The sequence below is a fragment of the Rhipicephalus microplus genome, chromosome 6 (genome assembly GCF_043290135.1).
Source record: "Rhipicephalus microplus isolate Deutch F79 chromosome 6, USDA_Rmic, whole genome shotgun sequence".
Lineage (NCBI taxonomy): Eukaryota > Metazoa > Arthropoda > Arachnida > Ixodida > Ixodidae > Rhipicephalus > Rhipicephalus microplus.
In genome coordinates this window covers 146299492-146322506 of record NC_134705.1, presented here as the reverse complement: position 1 = coordinate 146322506, position 23015 = coordinate 146299492, and the positions used below count along the sequence as shown (strand labels likewise).

Genomic DNA, 23015 nt, shown 5'->3' with positions numbered 1-23015 from the left:
ATGGTAGCAGTGTTCTTGTTTTCGCTGTTCTTTCTGACTTTCGCTTTCAAACATGTTCACTTCTACGATCTTTATCACCCTCCCTGATTTAATTGCATTTGGGCAGTGTTTGATAAAAGAAATCATGATGTCGGAACTTCTATGTTCGCCCTTAAAAAAAGAAAACAGGTTGGTTCGCGAGCCAGAAGACCATTCTGGGTTTGACAGCATTTAATATGGCATTGTTCTGATACCTGTGCAGCCACATATAGCTCACAATAAACGCTTGTTCCCAGGCCGTGGAGGATATGAAACCCAGAAGTTTTCGTTTTGTCCATCATGAAAAGGCCAATTGCGATAATTCATGAGGAGAAACGTTTCAGGAACTAAAGTCGCAGCCGACATACAATGCTCTCTTCATCAAGCAAACAATCGCTTCGTGGGTCTGCGTGGTGTTTACAACACCGTTTTTGATATTGCGCGTTTGCCATAGTCATATAACGAGACAAGAAGCAATACGCTCGGAACAAGGGCTGCTAAATTGTAACAATACGTATTGCGCCGCCGGACATCCCCTATGGGAATAGCAGGTCAAGCACCATGAAATGGCACTTTCGCATACATTGTTGGAGGCGGCACAATCAAGACACCAGCCGAGTGCTTGCTAGATTTATCGCTCTCTACATAGAAACAAATGAATTGTTTGTAGCATATGGAAGAAGTTTGATGTCGACCGCCATACGAGCCTATACAAAGACCACATTCAAGCCCAGCGTCGCACTCACACCAGCGATATCCAAGGTGTACAGTTCCAGGATCTGCAGTAAGTTTCAGTAGACAAACTACAGTGTTCATTCGTCTCTACAATTTTTTTGTGTGGTGCGTTAGTTTCATATACACGATCAACAGTCCGATGTAGCTTTTCTTTTTTTTTTTTGACGCCATACCGAGGACGTCGGGGATGCTTCGTGAAATCACCAACGCGCCATTTCGCGTACTTATTGGCGAGAATTCCGTGATGTTTTCCACATATCTTTATAAATCTACGGAACGTTTGTATAACAAACTACGGGCATTGAACCTTTAGAGTACCTGCAACATCACTTTGAAAACATAAGTTACACGGAGAGAAATTGGACGTTTTTTTTTTTAGCGGAAAGCCACAAAACTATGGCTATCCCTTGCCAGTCGACAGCCCTAGCTTGTGGGATTCGCGGTTGGGACCAAAACATTTTCGGAGCAGCCGCGTTATCCTCCAAGGAGGCTATGAAGTCGCTAAGTAACGATAAAGTCGGCGACGTTTAAAGGGACAGGAAAACTGAGTAATGGTACTTCAGAGAGCCATTCTTTGGGTATTTTGATAAATAGGATTCACACTTGATCAAGCTGATGGTCCTAAAGGTATTTCATCTAAAGATAGTTGTATATGTTTTGTTCACAACTGTGTTTTTACATGTGTTTTGTTCACAGCTGCGCGCAACAAACGAATAGATGACAGGTTTTTAATAATAATAATAATAATAATAATAATAATAATAATAATAATAATAATAATAATAATAATAATAATAATAATAATAATAATAATAATAATAATAATAATAATAATAATAATAATAATAATAATATTAAAATAATAATAATAAAGTTTATTTTCAACATGTTGTATTTCGAAATGTCAGATGTCAAGGGATGATACGCCTAAAGGCAGACTGCCTGACAATGGCCCTACCACCAGAGCACTGTTCAACTCAAACATATATAAACTAAGCAAGTCAAGAAAGCGGAAGCAATAGGAGAAAAGAACAAAAAACATGACAACGCTATCAGGAACAGTTCTTAATACACATAAAATATTTTAAACAAGTTTACTATTTTTAAGTACAAATGTCGTACGCCACATTACGCCTGAGGCCCTGCTCATACTGTGAGGGCACACAGGACAAGAAATAAGATTTAATGACATTCGTAAACACAGATTCGACATGGCCTCATATACATAATTTATGACTTAGGAATGTTGATTTAGATAAGAAAGTATGAGGTATTTAAGCCGGTTAGTTCCGTATTTAGTTCTACAAAGCGAAAGTTGATGAGCCTTTCGCAACTCCCTTTTTGATAATTTTGTGTGGCGCTTTTGCATGCGAACTAGGGTGCAGCAGAAAAAAAAAAGAATCCTAGTGGACAAAACGAGGCATGGGAGCCAAAGTGACGCCAAGCTTTTGAGGAACGCAAGGGCGCAATTTTGTCTGTGCCTGAATAGATTTTTTATTACCATGCTTTACGTACACGTCCTGCAAACGCTCTCTCATGCAGTCTTACTAAGGCAATGAAAAGACACTAACCTAGCAATGACGTGGTAGCACTGGACAGGTAGTACTGGACGCGGTACCTTGACGTGGTGAGATTCGATATCATTAGCCAATTAGTTGTATTGTACATTTAGTGCCTTGAGGGCATGAAGTACTGAAATTTGCTATGAAGCACCATGTCGAAGCAGTACCTGTGCCTGGTACTTAAACAACAAAACAATGTACGCGCACGTTTGCTAACTTGGTGAAGATAGAAATTAAATGTAACGTGAAAGTGCAGAGCTGACGAACCACTATAGACGAAGCGGAGGCACACCTTTTGGGTAACTGCATTTCCGTCTATTCTTGGAAGGTTGTTTAACAAAGCACAAATAATGTAAGTCAGGTATGCACGCAAACGTAAGTAATATTAAATGTAAAACGAGCATTCGGCATTTCCACCGTCGACCTGATATGTGCGGTATAACGTCCCAAAACCACTTGTGAATATGAGATACGCCGTAGTGGAGGGTTCAGGAAATTTCGACCACCTGGGGTTTGTTAACGTGTATCCAAATCTGAGCACACGGGCCTACAATATTTCCGCCTCCATCGGAAATGCAGCCGCCGCAGCCGGGATTCGATTCTGTGACCTGCGGGTCAGCAGCCGAGTACCTTAACCACTAGACCACCGCAGCGGGGCTCCTCCATTGACCTCCATGGTCCCACGTGCCATAAATCACGTTCTTCGGACACACATGTAAGAGCGCGTTGTCCTACAGCGCTTTGATGCGAATGAACTGCATTCGTGACAGGGGAGCAATAATTTGACGCCACACTCCACCCTAATCTGGACTGGTTAGGTTCGTCATCCAGCTGAGCCCCAGCAAGAGTGTGCGTGTTGATGGCGGTAATATTGCCATGAAGTAATATATGAAAACCTAAAAAAAGGACACACTCATAAACCCCTGCAGCTGATTTAGGTTCGCAGCGCTCCAAATGGTCTTTGGGAACTTTCGAAGCCACAGGAAAGAGAAATGGCAGAAAAGGATGTCCCAAACGCACTTTTATAGCAATTACAAATATTATACCTCCTCTGAGACCACTTGTATGTGCGTAATCTTCTATGAGGCCACACTTTACTTATTTTAACGAGTCATTTGCATACATCAACGAGCTTTGTGCAAGCTAAACCACCAGAGCCATAAGCACACGATGCCACTGTGCATCTATGTGCACACATTTCAAATAAAACACGAGAATCGTTGGAGGAGCGAAAACTTTTATTCTTAAGTGATATTCTTGGTAAGCACATTCCCACTTTGTTATTGTTTGATGAACGCGGACGGAAAGAGATAGGTTCATTGCATTGCAAGACACAGAAGTAGAGTTGTTATATCACGAGTGTAAATTAGACACAAGAAATAAACTTATAGACAGCTTTATAACAAGACACACAGAACAGTAAAACTGCAATAAATGCACACAAACACACAAACAGTACGCAGCGCCACACGGCAGTAGTTGTCGCAGCACTTCATTCCGGCATAAACCAAACAAAAAAAAATGCTGGCTAAGTTTTTTTTCATCTGCCTCCGTACAAATTTGATCCTACGCAATTCACATCACACTTGGCTAAAAATTCACAAGCAGTTGCCGAAGCAAAACAAATCAATTTCAGGTGCCATGCAAACTGTTAACGAGGCAAAAGAGTTTACTCAAAAAATTACGGCCTAGCTTTACTAGCAAATATTTTTCTGGAATCGCAACTTCTCTTTTATTGCGCTCGTCAAAGCGGTAAGCAATTTGCAAACGCCACAGATAATGACACAAAGCATAACAGCACTTTTCACATGATATCATACATTCACTTAACTGGAATACATGTACCGGGACAAAGAAAACCCAACAACACCAACAGCGACTCGGTGGTCTAATGGCTAAGGTACTCGGCTGCTGACACGCAGGTGACGGGATCGAATCCCGGCTGGGGCGGCTGCATTCCCGATGGAGGTGGACATGCTGTAGGCCCGTGTGCTCAGATTTGGGTGCACATTAAAGAACCCCAGGTTGTCGAAAATTCTGAAGCCCTCCACTACGTTATCCCTTATAATCATATGGTGGCTTTGGGACGTTAAACCCCACATATCAAATCTACAGCGACTCACTTTCTTGAGCCAAGAAACAATTTTTCTGTAAACGTGCTGCGCAGCATTTCAAATGATTTGTTTCTTGTGAAGCAATCTACGAAAATAATACGCGAAGTGAAAAGCACAAAAAGATCTTTGGGCCGAATAGCACCATAAGAGAAATGTTGCTTTAAGACTAGAAATTACGAATGCAATACGCACTTCACAAAGTAATGGTGACGTTCGTACCTATAGCGGCACCCGAGCTGAGAGGCAGATGATACAAGGGAAGACCACGACGGACGCAGCGCACGTTATCGCACACATTTTCTCGCGTCTCCCTGCTGCTGTCCGTACTTCTTCATTGCCTTAAATGCTCCTGAACACGAAGCGTAACGACGTTGCTGTTGCGTCGACGCCATGTGCACTTCCGTCGCATCTGATTCATGCCAGCTCCTGGCCGACCATGTGCAAGCGATGTTTTGCGACTGCGATTGTGACTTTAGTATCCCTCTTTAGAGGGATACTAAAGTCACAATCGCAGTCGCAAAAACACGTAGGAGGAAAATGCACTAGAAAAAGGCCACTTTTGGCCAGAGTGGCAAATCTTAATTTTTATGTTACCTTAAAATACTGCTGCTAAGCGTTTTAAGGTTAGTGTTGGACATGCCGATAACTACCTGTACGTGGCCTTGTAGTTTCCGATCGTGGTCTATGACGCGTCGTCAGTTATATGCGATTATCGTGGCTCGCACGTCGACCATGCGTTCACTACGAGATAGCCCCATGAATATTTGGGGGGCATATCTAGAATGGTCAACGCAGCCTTGCAATCGAGCGGGCATTCTGTTCCCCGATGGCCGTCGAGCACATTGTTTGCGACCATTGAAGCACAGATGTGCAGTTTATATGCGAAGCCGCCTGTGTAAGGCTGTCCCTCCGTACGTACGCGCCATCCGCCGTATGTGTTGGCACGTTGCCGAGTAGGTCATGCAACTGTCGCGTTGACGTCATGCTCCCCTTGCAGTGCATGCTGACGTCATTCTTCTCTCGCGTGCTGCGTGCTCGCCGCGGCGCCCGCAAAACCTGCCGTAACCACCGCTCATTACACCACCAACTCGTAGGTTCACTTACAATCATTCTGAAGCACGCCTAACGTGCGCATTCAAACGTATTGGTACGTTTCACGTACAAGACCTACACCTGCCATCGCTTCAAACGAATCTTCCAGCGCTCACCGCAGCACCCGCGTTAGAGCCGTTTAACTCGTAACGCCACCCATGTGCAACTCTGCTGCTTCGCGTTCCATCATGGTTCCCTTCGGGGAGATGCTTCAAGATTTATCTTCAGTGGGTGCAAGTCTGCCAAATAAACGGACTTTCCTACATTTTCGCTAGCTTCCCGGTCTCCTGTCATCGGGCTGCCGTAACCTATACGTCACATCTGATGGATGTGACGTATAAGTTGTAAGAATCATCTTACAACAGGCGCCGAAAAGGACGAGGACGCTGAAGCCACGGATACTCGTAGTAGCCGCCGCCTCCGAAACTTGCTGCCAGAGATCGTTCTGCTACCGTACCCCACGGGACCATGAAAAGACGCTTCCACATCCACTGGTAGTAAGCCGCAAACATCCACCTCTGTTGTTCTTCAGCAGCGGCGGGTTCCTCCAACTTTCCATGGTTACGCCACTGAAGACCTGGTAGAATAGCTTAACCAGTCCGATTGGGTGGCTACCATAAATCGGTGGGAGGACGAAATGAAGTTGCATTACGTTTAGATTTATTACCTAGACGGCCCCGTCAGAATGTGGTACGAAAGCTATGAAACAACATTCACCACCTGAGAATTTTCAAAGAATGAGAGACTGAGGACATTCACCAGCATCATGCGAAAAGGTGCCCCACTGCTGTCACAATAAACAAACCAACCACCTAATGAGACCGTAAACGTGTGATTCGAAGAAGTGAAACACATTTTTCGGCGAAAGGGCTAAGATATAGCCGTAATAAAAATTGGTTCCTCCGTAATATATAGCATTCTCCATAATAGGAATCGGTGTACGCGATAATATACCGCGTAACTCCAGCATCAAAGTTGATTGTTTATTGTATAATCTCTGTGTGAGAGCTTGCACAAACTCCATTGTTGTTCGGCAGCTATGGCCTATTGACGCCTAATGACACGTCTTCCTCCCGACGATTAACGCGGAAATCATCATTTGACGCTTGCGGTGAACAAAATATTAAGCAAGGGACAGACAGTTTTTTTATTTCATTAAAACGTAACTTACTGTAATAAAATTGGCTTAATAATAAATGCACTCGAACACAAACAGAACACGCGTAAACCTCCAGTAGGCTAATTGCAGTTCACTAGAGTGCGGGTGGTTGCTATATGCCGAATAAAGTGCATATGGACATAGCCCTTTAGGTAGCTCAGTTGTTAGAGCATCGGACACGTCATTCGAAGGTCGCTGGTTTTGTCCCTGTACACGGCAAGTTATCTCTTCATCCACTTTTCTTTCTAGACATTTACATTACAACTACTTCTAATGTTATGTTGCTTTTTTGTGAAATGCAAAGGGTATTTTAGGTAATGAATATGCCGGTCTCTTTTTCTGATTGTGCGTGTCATCGTGAGTAGCGCCCCTACGCGGAACACAAAGAAGGAACACACGTGAAGTGAGCTCATGCTTGTCTGTTCCTTCCTGGTGCCTTGTCTAGTTGCACTACTCACGATCGTTACTATGTCCAAGCACCATGTCGCCTGAAATTCATCTCTTTTATAGTCCGCATTGAAATGCCGTGAAGATGTCTCCTCACTATATGCATCAGGCAGAAGCAATGCCTTTCATCAGATCAATAAAAAGAAGTGCCACCCCCCAAACCCTGATCCCACACTTTCATGTCTTGTTTATGCTCACGTCGATCGTGACATCATGTGGTACCCGGGTAAGTTCAAATGCCATTAGGAGACCACGAGTGTTGAAGATTGGGCGAGTTGGTTCGTCGTACTTGAACTGGTATAGCGCATTACGGGGAAGAAGAAACGGCTGAGCAGACTGACACAAGAGGACAGAGCGCTATGTCTTCTTGTGTCGGTCTGCTCGGCCGTTTCTTCTTCCCCGTAATGCGCTATACCAGTTCAAGTGACATTAGGAGAGTTGCTTTGCCGTTAGTGCGAAAGTGCCCGTATCTGTAAGCAGCTACCTTTTGCCAAATGTAACGTGTGTTCCTTCGACGTTGCTAGAAGCGTTTTAAACGTGGTCTACTAGTGGTTTGGTGTTACTGCTATGACTACTGTCATTTGGTGTTGCTGACGTATCTCCTTCACCATCCATCGCTTTTTAGGAGCGAAGCTCCTCTAACCTTCTCCCACGTCACGCGTAACCATCTCTATCTCTCAAACAGTGTAATAGATGGTGCTGTTTTATATAAATACATACAAACTGCCGTTGAGTGAGGATATTCTAGATGACGCTGTACCGCTACTCTCCGATTGGCTGCGGTGCGGCCTGCACCTTTGTGCGCAGAAAGCGAGTGCCTTTCAGTCTCCTGGATCGTCGCTGTCAGACATACATACATACATACATACATACATACATACATACATACATACATACATACATACATACATACATACATACATACATACATACATACATACATACATACATACATACATACATACATACACACACACACACACACATACATACATACATACATACATACATACATACATACATACATACATACATACATACATACATACATACATACATACATACATACATACATACATACATACATACATACATACATACATACATACATACATACAGGCAGGAAGGCAGACAGACAGGAAGGCAGACGCCCGGACAGATGGACAGATGGAGGCTTCGCTCCGCTCATCATCATTCACTCCGTGGATATGCTGTAAATTTTTTATGTTTTGTTTGGTGGTATCAAGATCCTTACATATAGTTACGCAGTTTGTTCTTACTTATATGGCTTACAGGGAAGAGAAGGTTTTCCTAAATGCGACTACGAAAGTTTATCGTGGCGTTTATGGAAGTTGCCTTCATGTGTGTCTTTTTTTCGTATTCTTTCTAATAACAACGACAACTGAAATTGGCGCTTTCAGAGTATGCATGTGCTACAAGCAACGACCATGTTATTCGGTAGAGCGTACAGCTTGTTGTTCCTGATTTTTGGATGTTCGCCCGTAAGCAGTCAAAGTGAGTATCCATGATTTTTTGCTGCAAGCTTAAATAGGAATAATGCTTTAAGCAATACGTTCATTGGGAGATGTCAACGCGTTTTAATAGCGCCTGATACATCTTTTCGCGGATGACAGAATTCATGAACATCGACACAAAATTAAAAAAAAAAACTGCATAACAGAGCACCTAAGAAGAGCTTGTATAAGTCATATAAACTGTAAATGTCATTACATTTGACAAATGATGAGCACACATGTCCAAAAAATATTCCAGAATGAACAGAGCAAAATGCAAGCACAGCAATTCTAAAATATAGTCACTGCTTCATGAGAAACACTTTTCGTCGTTATAGCGGGGCATTTCAGCAATACTTTTTTTTCGAAAAAAAATCGCACTCCGAATACATGTACAAGAATACCAATATTAAAATACCAGTTCCATTTCGGCAAAACTTATGTCCTCCTAAGACATTCTTTAAGTGCGCGTTAATATTGTGATTTTTACATGCCCTTGAAACTTGCGGTCAGCCCTATAACTTCAATCATTTACGGGCACCAAGGAATAAAAAGAAACGTGCTCACTCATTTTAGAAACACGATCTCCTTTGACGACATGGTTGTTGCGTTAACAACGTTCAAGCAACCGCAGCTTCTCAAATATATTATTTATACAATGCTGCCTCAGCCTCAACACAAGTCTTGTTAAATACATATTGCTCGCGAAAGCATAGACGCGCAGCACCTGTCTTGAGATACTGACTTTCGTCGGAAGAGCAGGACTGCTTTCGCAATTTTGCTGTCACATCGTTGGGCGCTGTACCACATGGGGTCATTCTGTGCCTGTGGGTAAACCTTCGGTGCTTTCGCCTGTGTTGTAGACCAGTGGTGTTCTTTTAAAAGCGGCGGGAAAAAATAAAACGGACACAATATAAAAAGAAAGATAGAAGCAAAGTATATATATATATATATATATATATATATATATATATATATATACATATATATATATATATATATATATATATATATATATATATATATATATATATATATATATATATATATATATATATATATATATATATATATATATATATATATATATTGTAATGACTCTGAATAACGCCGCTGACCTGTAGCCAGGCCTGCCTCATAAAGCAACTCTCGCCCAGCTGCGTCTGAACCATTTTGACGTACAACACCTATATTTTAAGAGGTGGAGGAGCCGGGGTTCCGATCAACCTGTAACTTCGCAATCGGACGCTACCCTCACCGTTCACCATGACTGCCCCTGGTCCTTCTCAAGCTGCCCTACCATTGACAGTCTTCTGTGCTGACGTGCCTCGGCAACGCGACGCACCAATTTTTCGCGGCGACGACGAACAAGACGTCAAGAACTGGCTCGTCGAGTACGAAATCTTAAGCGCTTTCAACAAATGGAACGCCTGCGACCAGCTCACGAACGTGTGCTTTTACCTCGCTGATGTGGGCGGTCACTGGTTCATGAACAAGGGAGGCGAAATCACCAACTGGTCCGCCTTCAAGACCACCATCGCCGCGGTCTTAGGTCGTGCCGCCGTGCGCCGGCTTCGCGCGGAATAGCGTCTGCGTAGTCGAGTCCAGCGCAGGGACGAGACCTTTACAAGTTACATTGAAGATGTCTTGTCTCTTTGCAAGCGCGTCGATGCATCTCTAACCAAACATGACAAAATCAAGCACATCATCAAAGGGGTTGACGACGATACCTTCCAGATGCTCGTCGCCCACAGTCTGTCACCGATGTTATCCAGCTCTGTCAGGAGTACGACGAGTTGCGTAAGCAGCGTGTCTCGCAGGGCCACTGAAGATACAGCTAAAGTTTCCGCCCTCATGCACGGAGTCACTGTGATCCCACCGTCTTACTGCCCCATATCGAACAATTCATTCGTGAAGAAGTTGCGCGTCAACTTTCTCTTATGCCGGAAGCATCCGAGCCAGTGACCTCGTTAGACCCACGTCTACGCCAGTTCATTGAGACACAGGTCACACAGGCACTGCCTTCATCTCCATCTGTCCCTACGCCGCTAATTTACGCTGCCGTCGTTGCTAGACCTCAGCCCCACCTGTTTCTGGCGCATACCGGGGCACCGGGTACTCCTAGCCTACGACGCTGCCTACATATCCGGCACCCCATCCTTCTTCGCCCTCTGCACCTTCTGTCGTTAAGTCATGGCGCACCTTCGATAATCGACCCATCTGTTTTGCATGCGGTTGTGTGGCACATATAGCACGCTACTGTCGCCGTCGCAACTTCCAGCTTCCGGACCGTGGGAATTCCACAAATTACCAGGCTGCCCAGGATCCTCAGTGACCATCTTCCTCTATCGTCGACTCGTTACCCCCACGACGCCCTGTCGACTCTCGCCGGTCATTGCCACCCCGTCGCCGATCTTTATCTCCGATGCTTTGGCGCACGAGCCCCTCTCGAGAGGAAAACTGACAGCCGCAGTTCCGAAGGCAAGAACTGCGTCATCGTCGAACTCTCCTAGACCTCCTCTTTGTCCGCCCCCAAAAATTAATGTGCTAGCAGAAGGTGTTGCTGTACGTGCACTTGTCGACACAGGCGCCATCGTTTCTGTAATTAGTGAAAAACTGTGTCACCATTAGAGAAAAGTTACAGCGCCGCTTACGAATCTTGCTCTGCGTACAGTCACCTCCCATTTCATCGTGCCGACGGCTGAGTGCACAGCACGTGTTCTTATTCAAGATGTTTGGTACGCCGTCAACTTTGTTGTTCTTCCACGTTCATCTTACGACGTCATACTAGGATAGGATTTCTTTTCTACCCATCAGGCCCTAGTCGACTGCGCTCGTGCTGAACTCACACTGACGAATCCGTGCCTTGATATCGACCACCACAGTTCCTTGAAAGTGTTTGGTGCAGCTGATGTCCGCATCGCGCCTTTGTCCACCGTACTAGTGCCTGTGTTTTCCCCTGCTGCCACTTACTCGACGCCCCTGTTCGAACCAACTATAGCTAGTGCGTACCATTGAACTATCGTCCTGCCGTTCGCCGTCATCAACTTTTCCAATAGTTCGGTGGTAGTTTATGCATGCAACGTCTCGGCTTGTCCATACATCCTGCTACGCGGCGAGGGTCTGGGCAGCCACAAGACATTAGATTGCATTTTCGAAAACCAGATGAATCCAGACGAGCTATTTCTACCGACTTGTGCTATTACACCCGCAACTGACTCCAATGACCCTATGGTTGTATTCAGCAAGTTCATTGATTGCCGCCTCCCGCCTGAGCATCAAGAACAGCTGATAAGGCTCCTCCAGCGTTTTCGAGCCTCGTTTGACCACAATCAGCCTTCCTTAGGTCGAGTGTCATCTGTTGCTCACCCTATAGATACCGGTGAAGAGACACCATTACGACAACGTCCATATCGTGTGTCAACTGCCGAACGCCATGTCATCAATGAACAGGTCAACGATATGCGTAAATGCGGCATTGTAGAACCGTATTGCAATCCTTGGGCCTCTCCAGTTGTGCTGGTGAAGAAGAAGGATGGATCGACCAGATTCTGCGTGGACTGCCGACGTTTCAACCAAATCACGCGCAAGGATGTCTATCCGCTGCCACGCATTGACGAAGCCTTGGACTGCCTTCAGGGAGCCGAATTTTTCGCTTCTTTAGATCTGCGCTCTGCATACTGGCAGGTACCCATGGCAGAGGCCGATCGCGAAAAAACAGCTTTCATCACGCCCGACGGGCTTTACGAATTCAAAGTCATGCCCTTCGGCCTCTGCAACGTGCCAGCTACTTTCGAGCGAATGATGGACTCTCTCCTTCGAGGCCTGAAATGAAACATGTGCCTTTGTTATTTAGATGACATTGTCGTCTTTTCAACTGATTTCGCAACCCATTTAACCCGCCTCGAGAAAGTCCTCACTTGTATCTCCGCCGTGGGGCTCCAACTGAATCTGAATGAGTACTATTTCGCCGCTCGAAAGCTTACGATCCTTGGCCATGTGGTTTCGAAGGACGGCATTCTTCCTGATCCAGCCAAAGTTGCAGCCGTTTCAGCGTTTCCCAAACCGTCCACCATGAAACAGCTCCGAAGCTTCGTAGGCCTTTGCTCCTACTTCCGGCGCTTCGTCCGCAATTTCGCGACGATCATCGCTCCTTTGACCAAGCTCCTCGTCGGCTCTAGAGAACTTTTAGCCTGGCCTGCCACCTGTAACGATTCTTTCAATGAACTGCGCCGCCTCTTCACGTCGCCACCTATTCTGCGACATTACGACCCATCAGCCTCAACAGAGATCCACACCGCTAGTGGTGTCGGGCTAGTGGTGTTGGGCCAGGCGCTATTCTTGTGCAGCAGAAGGACGGCTTCCAAGAGTACGTGGTTGCCTACGGAAGCCGAAGTCTTACCAAAGCCGAAATCAACTATTCCGTCACTGAAAAGGAATGCCTCGCCATAATTTGGGCGATAGACAAATTGCGACCTTACATATACGGGCGCCCTTTTGACTTCGTGACTGACCACCACGCCCTCTGCTGGTTGTCGTCACTGAAGGATCCAAGTGATCGCCTCGCCCGATGGGCGTTACGCCTTCAAGCATACGATATTCGCGTGGTCTATCGCTCCGGCCGCAAACATTTGAACGCAGACGCCTTCTCCCGTTCGCCCCTACCCCCTGACCCGGCCTGCTGCGAAAGTCTCATCTGTGATGCCACTGCTGTTACCATCGCCGACATGCCATCTGAGCAACGCAAGGACCTTTGAGCTTCTTCGATTCTAGACATTCTGGATGGGTGGACGGCTTCTCCCCAAAGTCGCACGTTGCGTCGGCAAGTCGAGCACTTCACCACTCGCGACAACGTGCTGTACCAACGCAACTACGCTTCCAATGGACGTCAGTCACTACTCGTGATTCCACGCCATCTGCGATCCGAAATTTTTTCCACGTTTCATGACTATGCCCAATGTGGCCACGCAGGTGTCCTGAAGACTTATTCTCGCATACGGCTCCAATATTGCTGGCGTGGCATGTACCGTTTTATACGACAATACGCTCGGGCCTGCTCGACGTCCCAGAGACGAAAACCTCCCCCTCATCATGCCAGCGGTACCTTATTACCCTTACCATGCCCATCCCGACCATTAGACTGCGTCGGCATCGATATCTATGGTCCCCTTCCCAACACTGCACACGGTAACCGCTGGATCATAGTTGCCGTCGACCACCTTGCGAGGTATGCCGAAACTTAATCCCTTCCTTCGTCTACAGCAAAAGACGATGCGGCTTTCGTTCTTCACAACATCGTATTACGTCATGGGGCACCTCGGGAGTTACTGAGTGGTCGTGGTCGCGTATTCTTGTCAGTCGTCATCACATCATTGCTGCGCGAGTGCCACGTCGTTCACCACACAAGCGCCGACCATCCTCAGACCAATGGATGACAGAGCGATTCAACCACACCCTTGGTGACATGCTGTCTACGTACATCTCGTCAGACCACTCCGATTGGTACCGAGTGCTCCCGTTTATCACGTTCGCCTATAATACCTCCATTCAAAGCACTACAGGTTTCTCTCCTTTTTTCCTCCTTTACGGGCGCGAGTCTTCTTGCACTATGAACACCATTCTTTCATACAGACCTGACTCCTCAGACTCCACGACTCTGTCTCAAGCCGCTACATACGCTGAAGAATGCCGCCAACTGGCAAACTCATTCACAACCCAAGACCAAGGACGCCAAAAGCACCACCATGACGCATCAAATAACACTACTTCCTACGATCCAGGTTCACTCGTTTGGCTGCATGTCCCTTCTGCTACACCTGGCCTTTCTACCAAGTTGGTCCCCGAGTATAACGGCCCATATCTTATACTACAAAAAACGTCACCTGTGAATTACCTCATCGAGCCACTGGAACCATCTTCTGACCAACGTCGTCGTGGCCACGAAATTGTCCACTTGTCGAGACCTAAGCCCTGCTACGACCCTCCCGTGTTTACTTGTCCATAGGTCGCCAGGATGGCTCCTTATTTTGCGGGGAGTAATTTTAATGAATCTGAATAACGGACGCTCTGTTGTTATTCAAAAGGCGATGACGATCCGTGGCTGTAGTAGTAACTCGCGCACGCCACTCGCCGGCAGCCAGGCCTGCCTCATAAAGCACCTTTCGCCAAGCTGCGTCTGAAGCTTTGTCGACGTACAACAGCTCTCTCTCTCCACACACACACACACACACACACACACACACACACACACACACACACACACACACACACACATACATATATATATATATATATATATATATATATATATATATATATATATATATATATATATATATATATATATATATATATATATATATATATATATATATATATATATATATATATATATATATATATACATATATATATATATATGTGTGTGTGTGCGTGCGTGTGTGTGTGTGTTAAACATATCACTTCTTCAGAAATAGTGCCCCTGCCAAGTCAACAAGGTCATTTTTTTTCTCTGAGAGGAAAACCAAGGTCGTGCTGTCGTAGCTGCTGCCCTCAAATTGCAATAGGACTGCCTGGGCCATCTCACGCGCACGTTGGTACGCGTTATGGAAACGGATGTACACGGCCTATTTATTGGTTTGCACCTACACTCGTGGCATTGAATAGTGAAATTTCTATCCCTGTCCCCTTGCGCCCTATTTGCACGTTGTACCAAGACCTTACATTGGTTTTGGTTTTGTGCAAGTGTGCATGCCATTCACTTTCACAATGCGTAAGAATGGGAATGGTTTGATGGTCTTGTTTTTTCGTTACACACAACCAATGAAACCATTATACAATTTATCAAAGAACTGAGTACGACACATTATTCGTTGTTCTAACTGCAGTTTAATTAATCGGGAAAGCTTCACTTCAGATAATTTAGCTAGCACGACCTCCGCATTGGTGCTTATTTGTGGACATAATACATCATGTTTTTAAGGGAATTTTATTTTGCCATTACAAACCCACTAGTTTACATTTGTGGGGGTCTTTTCAAACCACGTTGATTGCTGATTAGACAATGAGCAGCATGTGATTCCTCCAGGATTGTCGCAAATAGTGTATTCCTCGTGTGCTGTCCACAAGTTTTTTTGCGCTAATTTTTCTTTTTGTTTTTGTTTCTGCTAAAGTGACATTGCCGCTTGAGCAGCTGCGGTGGAATTGGACTCACAGCTGTGAAAGACCACTCATGGAAGCTGTGGGGGACTGCGCAGTCAACATCAACAAGTATTTCTTTAACAAGACGGCCGGCATGTGCGAAAGGTTCTACTGGAATGGCTGCTTGAAAAGAGGAGTCTACGAAACGCGCTTTGAGTGTGCACTAAATTGCAACAATGGTAAGTTATGAGAGGTGGGCCTTCTGATCTTTCCTTCCTGAGGTCTTCCTCAGCAGAGGCAAGGGGTAGGGCAGTGACACTTAAACAACACAACCCAGAAAACTTTGCCTATTCTGGAAAAAAGTTTTTAACGAGATGGCTACAGCTTCGCGCATCCGCTTTTTTTTTTTTGCATGCATAGCAGGAAAAATTGGAGGGAAAGAACGGCAGGGAGGTTAACCAGTCTATAAGGATTTGAGTACATGTGTATAGGCCACCATCTCTAGTTGGCAGCGGTGGTGGTTGCGCAATTTAACAGAATATAATATAGGTGGAAATAAATCACATCTGACGAAAAAAAGTTAGTTATCGAAAAACGACTCCCTGCTATATGCACAACATGCTCGCCGGAAAACTTTGACGAAGTTACAGTGTCGCGCTACAAGCTGCGTGGCTTGGCCGACTGTTTGAAAATTAACGGTGCGCGTCCCCATGTGTTTTTAATGGATGGTGTTTAAATATTCTGGGAAGCCACATGCTTTTTAAAAAAGTACGATACTATTATTTCAAAAGAAAGTTCTAGTCAGCCTCTGCTGAACATAACCGGGAGTTCTTTCTGGTATTTAGCTCATTTCGTCAGATATGAAATTTTCTGCCTACTTTCCACTAAGTTATGGCATGACGCCGTTGCTGCTACCGAAAGATGGCGCCACGTACCAATGTCCCCGATTTCTGGGAACGATTCGACCGTTCGCCACAGCTCATGACAACTGAACACTATGGCCAAGTACAACAGCGGCATAGGGAACATCATTATGGATGACAGCGTGCGGTGGTGGTAAATTATATTGGCTGACACTCGATTCCACACGGTAGACAGTGCGGGAAAAAATATTTGCCGGCTCCTGCCAGCGGAGTAACCACCGAATTGAAAACGCATTCACGCTCTATAGAAACGAGAAGAAGGCAAAAAGCGGTTTATCGGACTGAAAAACTTATCCGCGTGCGTAAGAAACAATCACATTTGTTCGATAACTTTTTCATGCTCCGATGTCACCGAACTTCTAGGTGCTCCGTTACGAAGGGAAGTGGATGTGTGCCAGTTTGCCTGCTTTTTTTAAAGTTGTTTGTTTCCTAACAAATAAACCTGTGTACGCAAATAACAGAAACAGAACAGCTTTGACATTTTCAACCTTTTATTTCAAAAGATGCACCAACTGTACGGCTGTAAGTAAAATACGCATGAACTGTTCATGTGGTCTTACAGTTAGCGCTAATTGGGCTGGCCATCGTGGTTGAAGAATTGTTCATTGACTACAGTCACCTATAGACTGCTTGTTACTGGTTTTTAAAAGCGTCTAAATGTGCCGTATTTCAACAAGAAAAGAATTGCCTTTTGTAGAAGCCTAAGCAACTTATTTGCCTTCGATCTTATTAGGAGAAAGCGCCGGCAGGTGCGAACAGCCACCACCGCCGGGGTGTTCATCAGCCATGATGAGAACGAGCAGGCTATTTCCACCACTGATGAGAAGAACACAGCTGCGAGCCACTCGACCACTGTCGTCGATGGGTCGTCCTGGCAGGCCCGGAATGAAAACGCGGCCTCAGCTCACTCCACCACTGTGGGTTTTGAATCAAGCTAAAATGCCCATACCACCGACCTTTCCCGTAGCCAACAATTTCGAGATTGATGCGTATTATTACGACATCATGACCAGGACTTGCAAGCACTACAAGTTTTGTGGACCGCAGTCAGCACCAGCGGGCAGCAATTTCTTCACGAGCATCACGGATTGCATCATGGAATGCGAGTAAGCATGATTCAGCCTTCACGGGAATGTTCCGCGCGAGATACGAATGTAACGTAGAAGCCAGACTTTTTCATTTGGTACTGTAAACAGTTATTTGCTGCCACAAATACAAAGCTTTGCGTTTCGCTTGCAACTACTGCAACCTATTTACACTAAACCTTCACTCTTAGACAGGGAAAACACACGAAGATGTCCCGCTGAAAAATATACTGCATCTTCACATTCACCTATGCACACAGTGTAGCGCTTCCCTAAAACACTTTGTGTGTTAAATTTTGATGTCAAAGCTGTAGAGGTAGCTAAATTACTAGACTATGCCTGTTTGATGACCTCACCGGGACGAGTTAAATAAAAGCCCATCACACAAGCATGGAAGCCCATGTCAGTTGGAGCAATGAAACTGATGATATACTTTTAGGCTCTAACGTCCCAAAACTATCATATGACTAGGAGAGACGCCATAGTGGAGAGCTCCAGAAATTTTGGCCACCTGGGGTTCTTTAACGTGCACCCAAAGCAGACAACACGGGCAGCATTTTCGCCTCCGTCGAAAATGCAGCCTTTACAGCCGGGATTCGATCGCGTGACCTGTAGGTCAGCAGCCGAGTACCTAAGCCACTAGACCACCGCGGCGAGGCTTGAGCAATTAAATCCAAACTAAAAAAATGGAGCACGTTTGATAGCAGCAAGCATACCTTAATGGTGAAGCCACATAACGTTAGGTGTAAGTCATATCAGAAGAGGTGCCTTCAATAGGCGCTTTTGGCTGGCCGATTCTGCGGTCTGTTCCCCGTTCCGGCCAAATGCTCAACGTTACCAGAGCGCAACGCGCGTTTACGGTTTTAGCCAAGGACCATTCGTTCAAGGGAATTGTGAAGGTACCGGTGCATGAAAGTCAAACGTATCTAAAAAAGGAAAATAACAAATGTACTTATATTGCAGAAAGAAGGAACAATAAGTTTCATAACAGTGTGAATTGATTAACTGGCTCACGCCTGAGCATTGTCTTCATTTTTTTTCTGCCCCCTTCACAAGGAGCTGTACTATAATCTAAGTCTTAAAGGCAGCCCTAACGTGTTTCAACACCCTGCCCTGACGCAGCGCGTGCAACGCGTTGCCTTGTGGCAAGTCAAACAAAAGAGATCTTCTGAATAGGTGTAAGAGCGGCTGTTAAAAACTAAATTGTTACATTCTACATGAGCTCTCTCACTAGCGAATGTTTGAGGAGCCCTTTCGATGCAACTACCAAAGAAGCAGCTCGAGACGCTCCTTTATGTGCCGAAGTGTCAGCTCTCGATCATTTCGTATATAGTACGTAACTTCACATGCACGCATTTTTGAAGGGATTCACTGTGACGATTCCTCGGAGAAGGCACAAATCCTCGTGTACCCTGAAGTGCCGTCGGGGCTTGCGTGTTGGCCAAACAATCGCTGCGTTTTCCGAGCAGCGTGGACTCGGGGCACAAGATACTGCCATTGAGCCACCGCAGTGGTCTATGTATAGTGACCAAGGTACTCGGCTGTTGACCCGCAGGTCGCGGTATGGAATTCCGGTTGTGGCGGCTGCATCTTCGATGTAGGTGAAAATGCCGTAGGCCCGTGTGCTCAGATTTGGGTTCACGTCAAAGAACTCCAGGTGGTCGAATTTTTCGCACCCCTCGACTACGGCGTATCTAATAATCGTACGGTGGTTTTGGGACGTTAAACCCCACATATCAAATCATCAAGAGGCTGGCATTTTAGTTGTTTCTCCTCGCGTCACGTGATTCTTCGCTAGCGTCAGTCCACGCTGACGGTCCGGTCAGACTTTCAGCACCTAACCGTCTGGCGCATGCGAAGTGGCATAAACACCGACTCTCTGAACGGAACGAGAGGCAAATTTTTACTCAGCTAAAAGCGCCTAATAACAGACTACACGGCAGTTAGATCAAAACATAACAGACAATCCTATCAGGAGAGTTGGCAATGTTCGATAACTGTAGGTATTGGGCCACTTTACGAAGGGTGAATACAAGAACAACAAACGGCAAGCCTTGGTGGTATTTCTTTTCTGTATCTAGATTTCGTAAAGTGTTACGCTACAAAACATCCTGCTGTTGGTTCAGCAATGCCTTGCGGGGAACAGATGAACTAGTTAACGACGATGCTGCAGCTCCAGCGCGTCTTCTCCACATGAGTCCGCTTGCACCTGCGGCCTTTACTCTGCATAAAAGGAATGTCCATAACAGACAATGAAAGACAATTTGTGCAGCTAATGAGAAATTATGTGCGCTGACGAGCATCATGCAACAACGATAATAATTTGTCCGGGGGGGGGGGGGTGGAGGAGAGTGGCAGCAACGAGCGACATCAGCTCCAGTCGTTTTCTGATCCTCTTTAAGACAAAAAATAATAATTTTGTGAAATCGTCTTCAGCGCTCACTAGCTAAGTGTTTTATCAAATGCGTCCTAGAAAATATTTTAAAGCAATAGCCTTGAAGAGCCCGTTTCGCTGAAAGGTCGACGTCAGTGTGTGCGTTGGCGTCGTTGGTTGTGAGCGAAAAATTGAGAGACGCGGGTCCGAGTTAAAATTGCACCGAACCGCCGGCGTGGCGCGCAGATGTTTTACCATAGCTCAAGATTTGTTCAATCTGCTTTGAAAAAAAAAACACTTTATCAATGTCATGTAAAGGAAGGAGTCTCCTAAACACATCATATGCTGCGTTGCAGAAGCATGTGATCACGCCAATCGTCGAAAGATGCTCAAATTGAGCAATGAGTGGTTGTTAAAAACGTCCTCCAATTAGAAAGCGCCGAGACATATTTATTATTCATCATCACCAGAACCATCAAGAAAGCAAATAGCGTCGTACTCTCGTGTGTTGCCCTACTTAGGCTTAGGGAGACCTTCGGAAATCCGCAAAAGGAGTAAATATGGTGCGGTGGGTACCTGACAACTGTGCTTGCTTTAAACATTCAGTGATACTTCCAAGCGGCCACTTTTACGCGCCCAGTCTTTCGTTTTCTTATGGCACTGTTGAGGCGCGCACCGAAAACCGAAGCAGGCTAGCGATTGAGGAAGCGGCGCGCACTGCCCGATAACGATGTCATGAGCTACTCTTGAAGGCGAAGCTCAAGCGCCCGTCAATTTTTATTTAGACCGTATCGGTAAAAGAAGCTGTCGAAACAAAAAAAGCACACAATGCCATACACTCCCCTTACTGTTATTGCTCCCAAAATGATGAGGAAGATGAATTTCTCATAAATATTAACATAATTTGTACAAAAGTCCCTTTCCTTGAAAAACAGTAAAATTAAGTAACGTATGTCGGAATAGTAAGCATACATCCGATAAATTGTAGTGTACATTAGTGATATTCGCTGTCTTTGTAAGTATGTCTTTGAAATGTAGAATATTTCAACAACGGGCCTCAAGAAAACTTCACAGAAGGGAAAAAAGTTTTGACATTGGATATTCCGAGAATATATTCTTATTGAGAGAATATATTGAATGCGATTGAAACTGACGGAAGAAAAGCGTTTCTTCAGCAATGTTTTGCCATAATGTCCTGTGTGATAGACCAAAAACCTAGGAGCTCATAGTCATGTCAGAAGTGGCTGGGGGCCACGACTGAGATTCGTGGCATACACTGAAGAGAAATCATGCTTGGTGTCTATCACGTTTTTTATCGTTTCTTTTCAGAGGGTTTCCATTCATGAAAGCCAGATGAGAAGACTCGTAGCATGGTAACTGAAATGCATCGGGTATTTTCCCGTTTTGAGTACATTGCTTAAATTTTTCTAACCCTTCAGTGTCGCCGGACAAGTGCTGAATTCCTAGTTAAACAAAATTATTCTAAAATAAAATTACCTACGCCATTTACTGGTGGCTATTAATCTCCTGCATCTAAGAGGTCGTGGTAAATAAAGTCTGACTGATGTGCCTTCAGTAAAATCGACACTTGTTAATATATTAAACTTATTATATTTTACGTTATAATTGCCATTTATATACCACTGGGAGTTCTTGTTTATTTATCTTACAGTTTTGTAATGACACCGTTGCGCTGTCTGCCAAGTGAACGGTTTGTCGCTCGAAAGGCATACAAACGTTCGGAAAAATTCAGTTGTGTTGTTTCGAGGTGTGGCGTTGTCTAGGGTATACAAATCATACTTGTAAAAGAACTTGTTGTTAGGCTAGTGGGTACAACATTTCTAAAAGTTATTTCGAGCGCGAACACACGACGCGATCACTCACACGCGCCTTCGTTTGTGTTTGATGCCTGGGTGTGTGCGTGTGTCAGTGATCGTGTCGTGTGTTCGCTCTCGAATTGACTTGTAGAAAGATCATACTTCGTCGGACGAAACTGGTTTCCTCATAGGGTATACAGACCATGGGAATCATTGATATGTCGGACGACTAAGTTGTTTCGAAGCTTCTCGACGAGCACAAATCTGTATTTGACGAGTAAAGCTCAGGACACACCCGTTCTGCGGCGCAACTGGACCTCGCGGAAGAGTGAAACCAAAGTTCCTAACAGCACTACCGGTTCCTTTCGCACTGCGGTCAGCTTAAGAAGCTGAATTAGATCGACTGAAAAGTCAGGGCATGATCGAGCCAGTGGCGCATTTGGATGGGGCAACGCCTCTCGTACTAGTTCGGAAGAGAAATGGTTCGCTGCGAATATGTGGCGACTATCGCTGCACAGTGAACCTGGTATCAAAGAAGGCAGACTATCCAGTTCCCACAACTAATGTATTGCTCAGTCACTTGAGGAAAGGCAAGGTCTTCAGCACCTTGAATTTGGCAGAGGCGTACCTGCAACTTCACGAGACGCCAAAGACTGCAGCCGTGTAACACTCAACATGCTGAAAGGGCAATACAAAGTCAACAGATGGCCTTTTGGAATTTCTGCAGCTCTAGCTATTTTTAAACGCTTTATGGAAACTATGCTGCCTGGCATCACAGGCGTGTGCGCATACTTAGATGACGTCATTATCAGTGGAAATGACGCAACGGAACACGTTAACAGACTGAAAGAAGTGCCGAAGAGGTTGCAGAAGTACAACCTTCGCCTCGCTATAAACAAGTGCTCTTTTTCGAAGCGACAGACTTCTTTTCTGAGACACTGAATTGACAAGACAGGTGTTCACACTAACGAAGAGAAAGTTTGAGCCATGTTTGAGCCATAACGGACGCTCCGACACCGAACTTCAAAAAAGCGC

General features: G+C 45.2%; 1 protein-coding gene across 1 annotated transcript; it reads left to right on the top strand.

Moving 5' to 3' along the window:
• The first annotated feature begins 397 nt into the window (after positions 1-397).
• On the top strand, positions 398-21746 carry LOC142764983 (uncharacterized). The gene is made up of 5 exons (XM_075865527.1): positions 398-802; positions 8549-8642; positions 15814-16020; positions 17438-17810; positions 21493-21746. Exons 2-5 carry the CDS (start codon positions 8552-8554, stop codon positions 21518-21520), a joined length of 699 nt encoding a protein of 232 aa, XP_075721642.1. The 5' UTR covers positions 398-802; positions 8549-8551; the 3' UTR covers positions 21521-21746.
• Positions 21747-23015: the final 1269 nt, after the last annotated feature.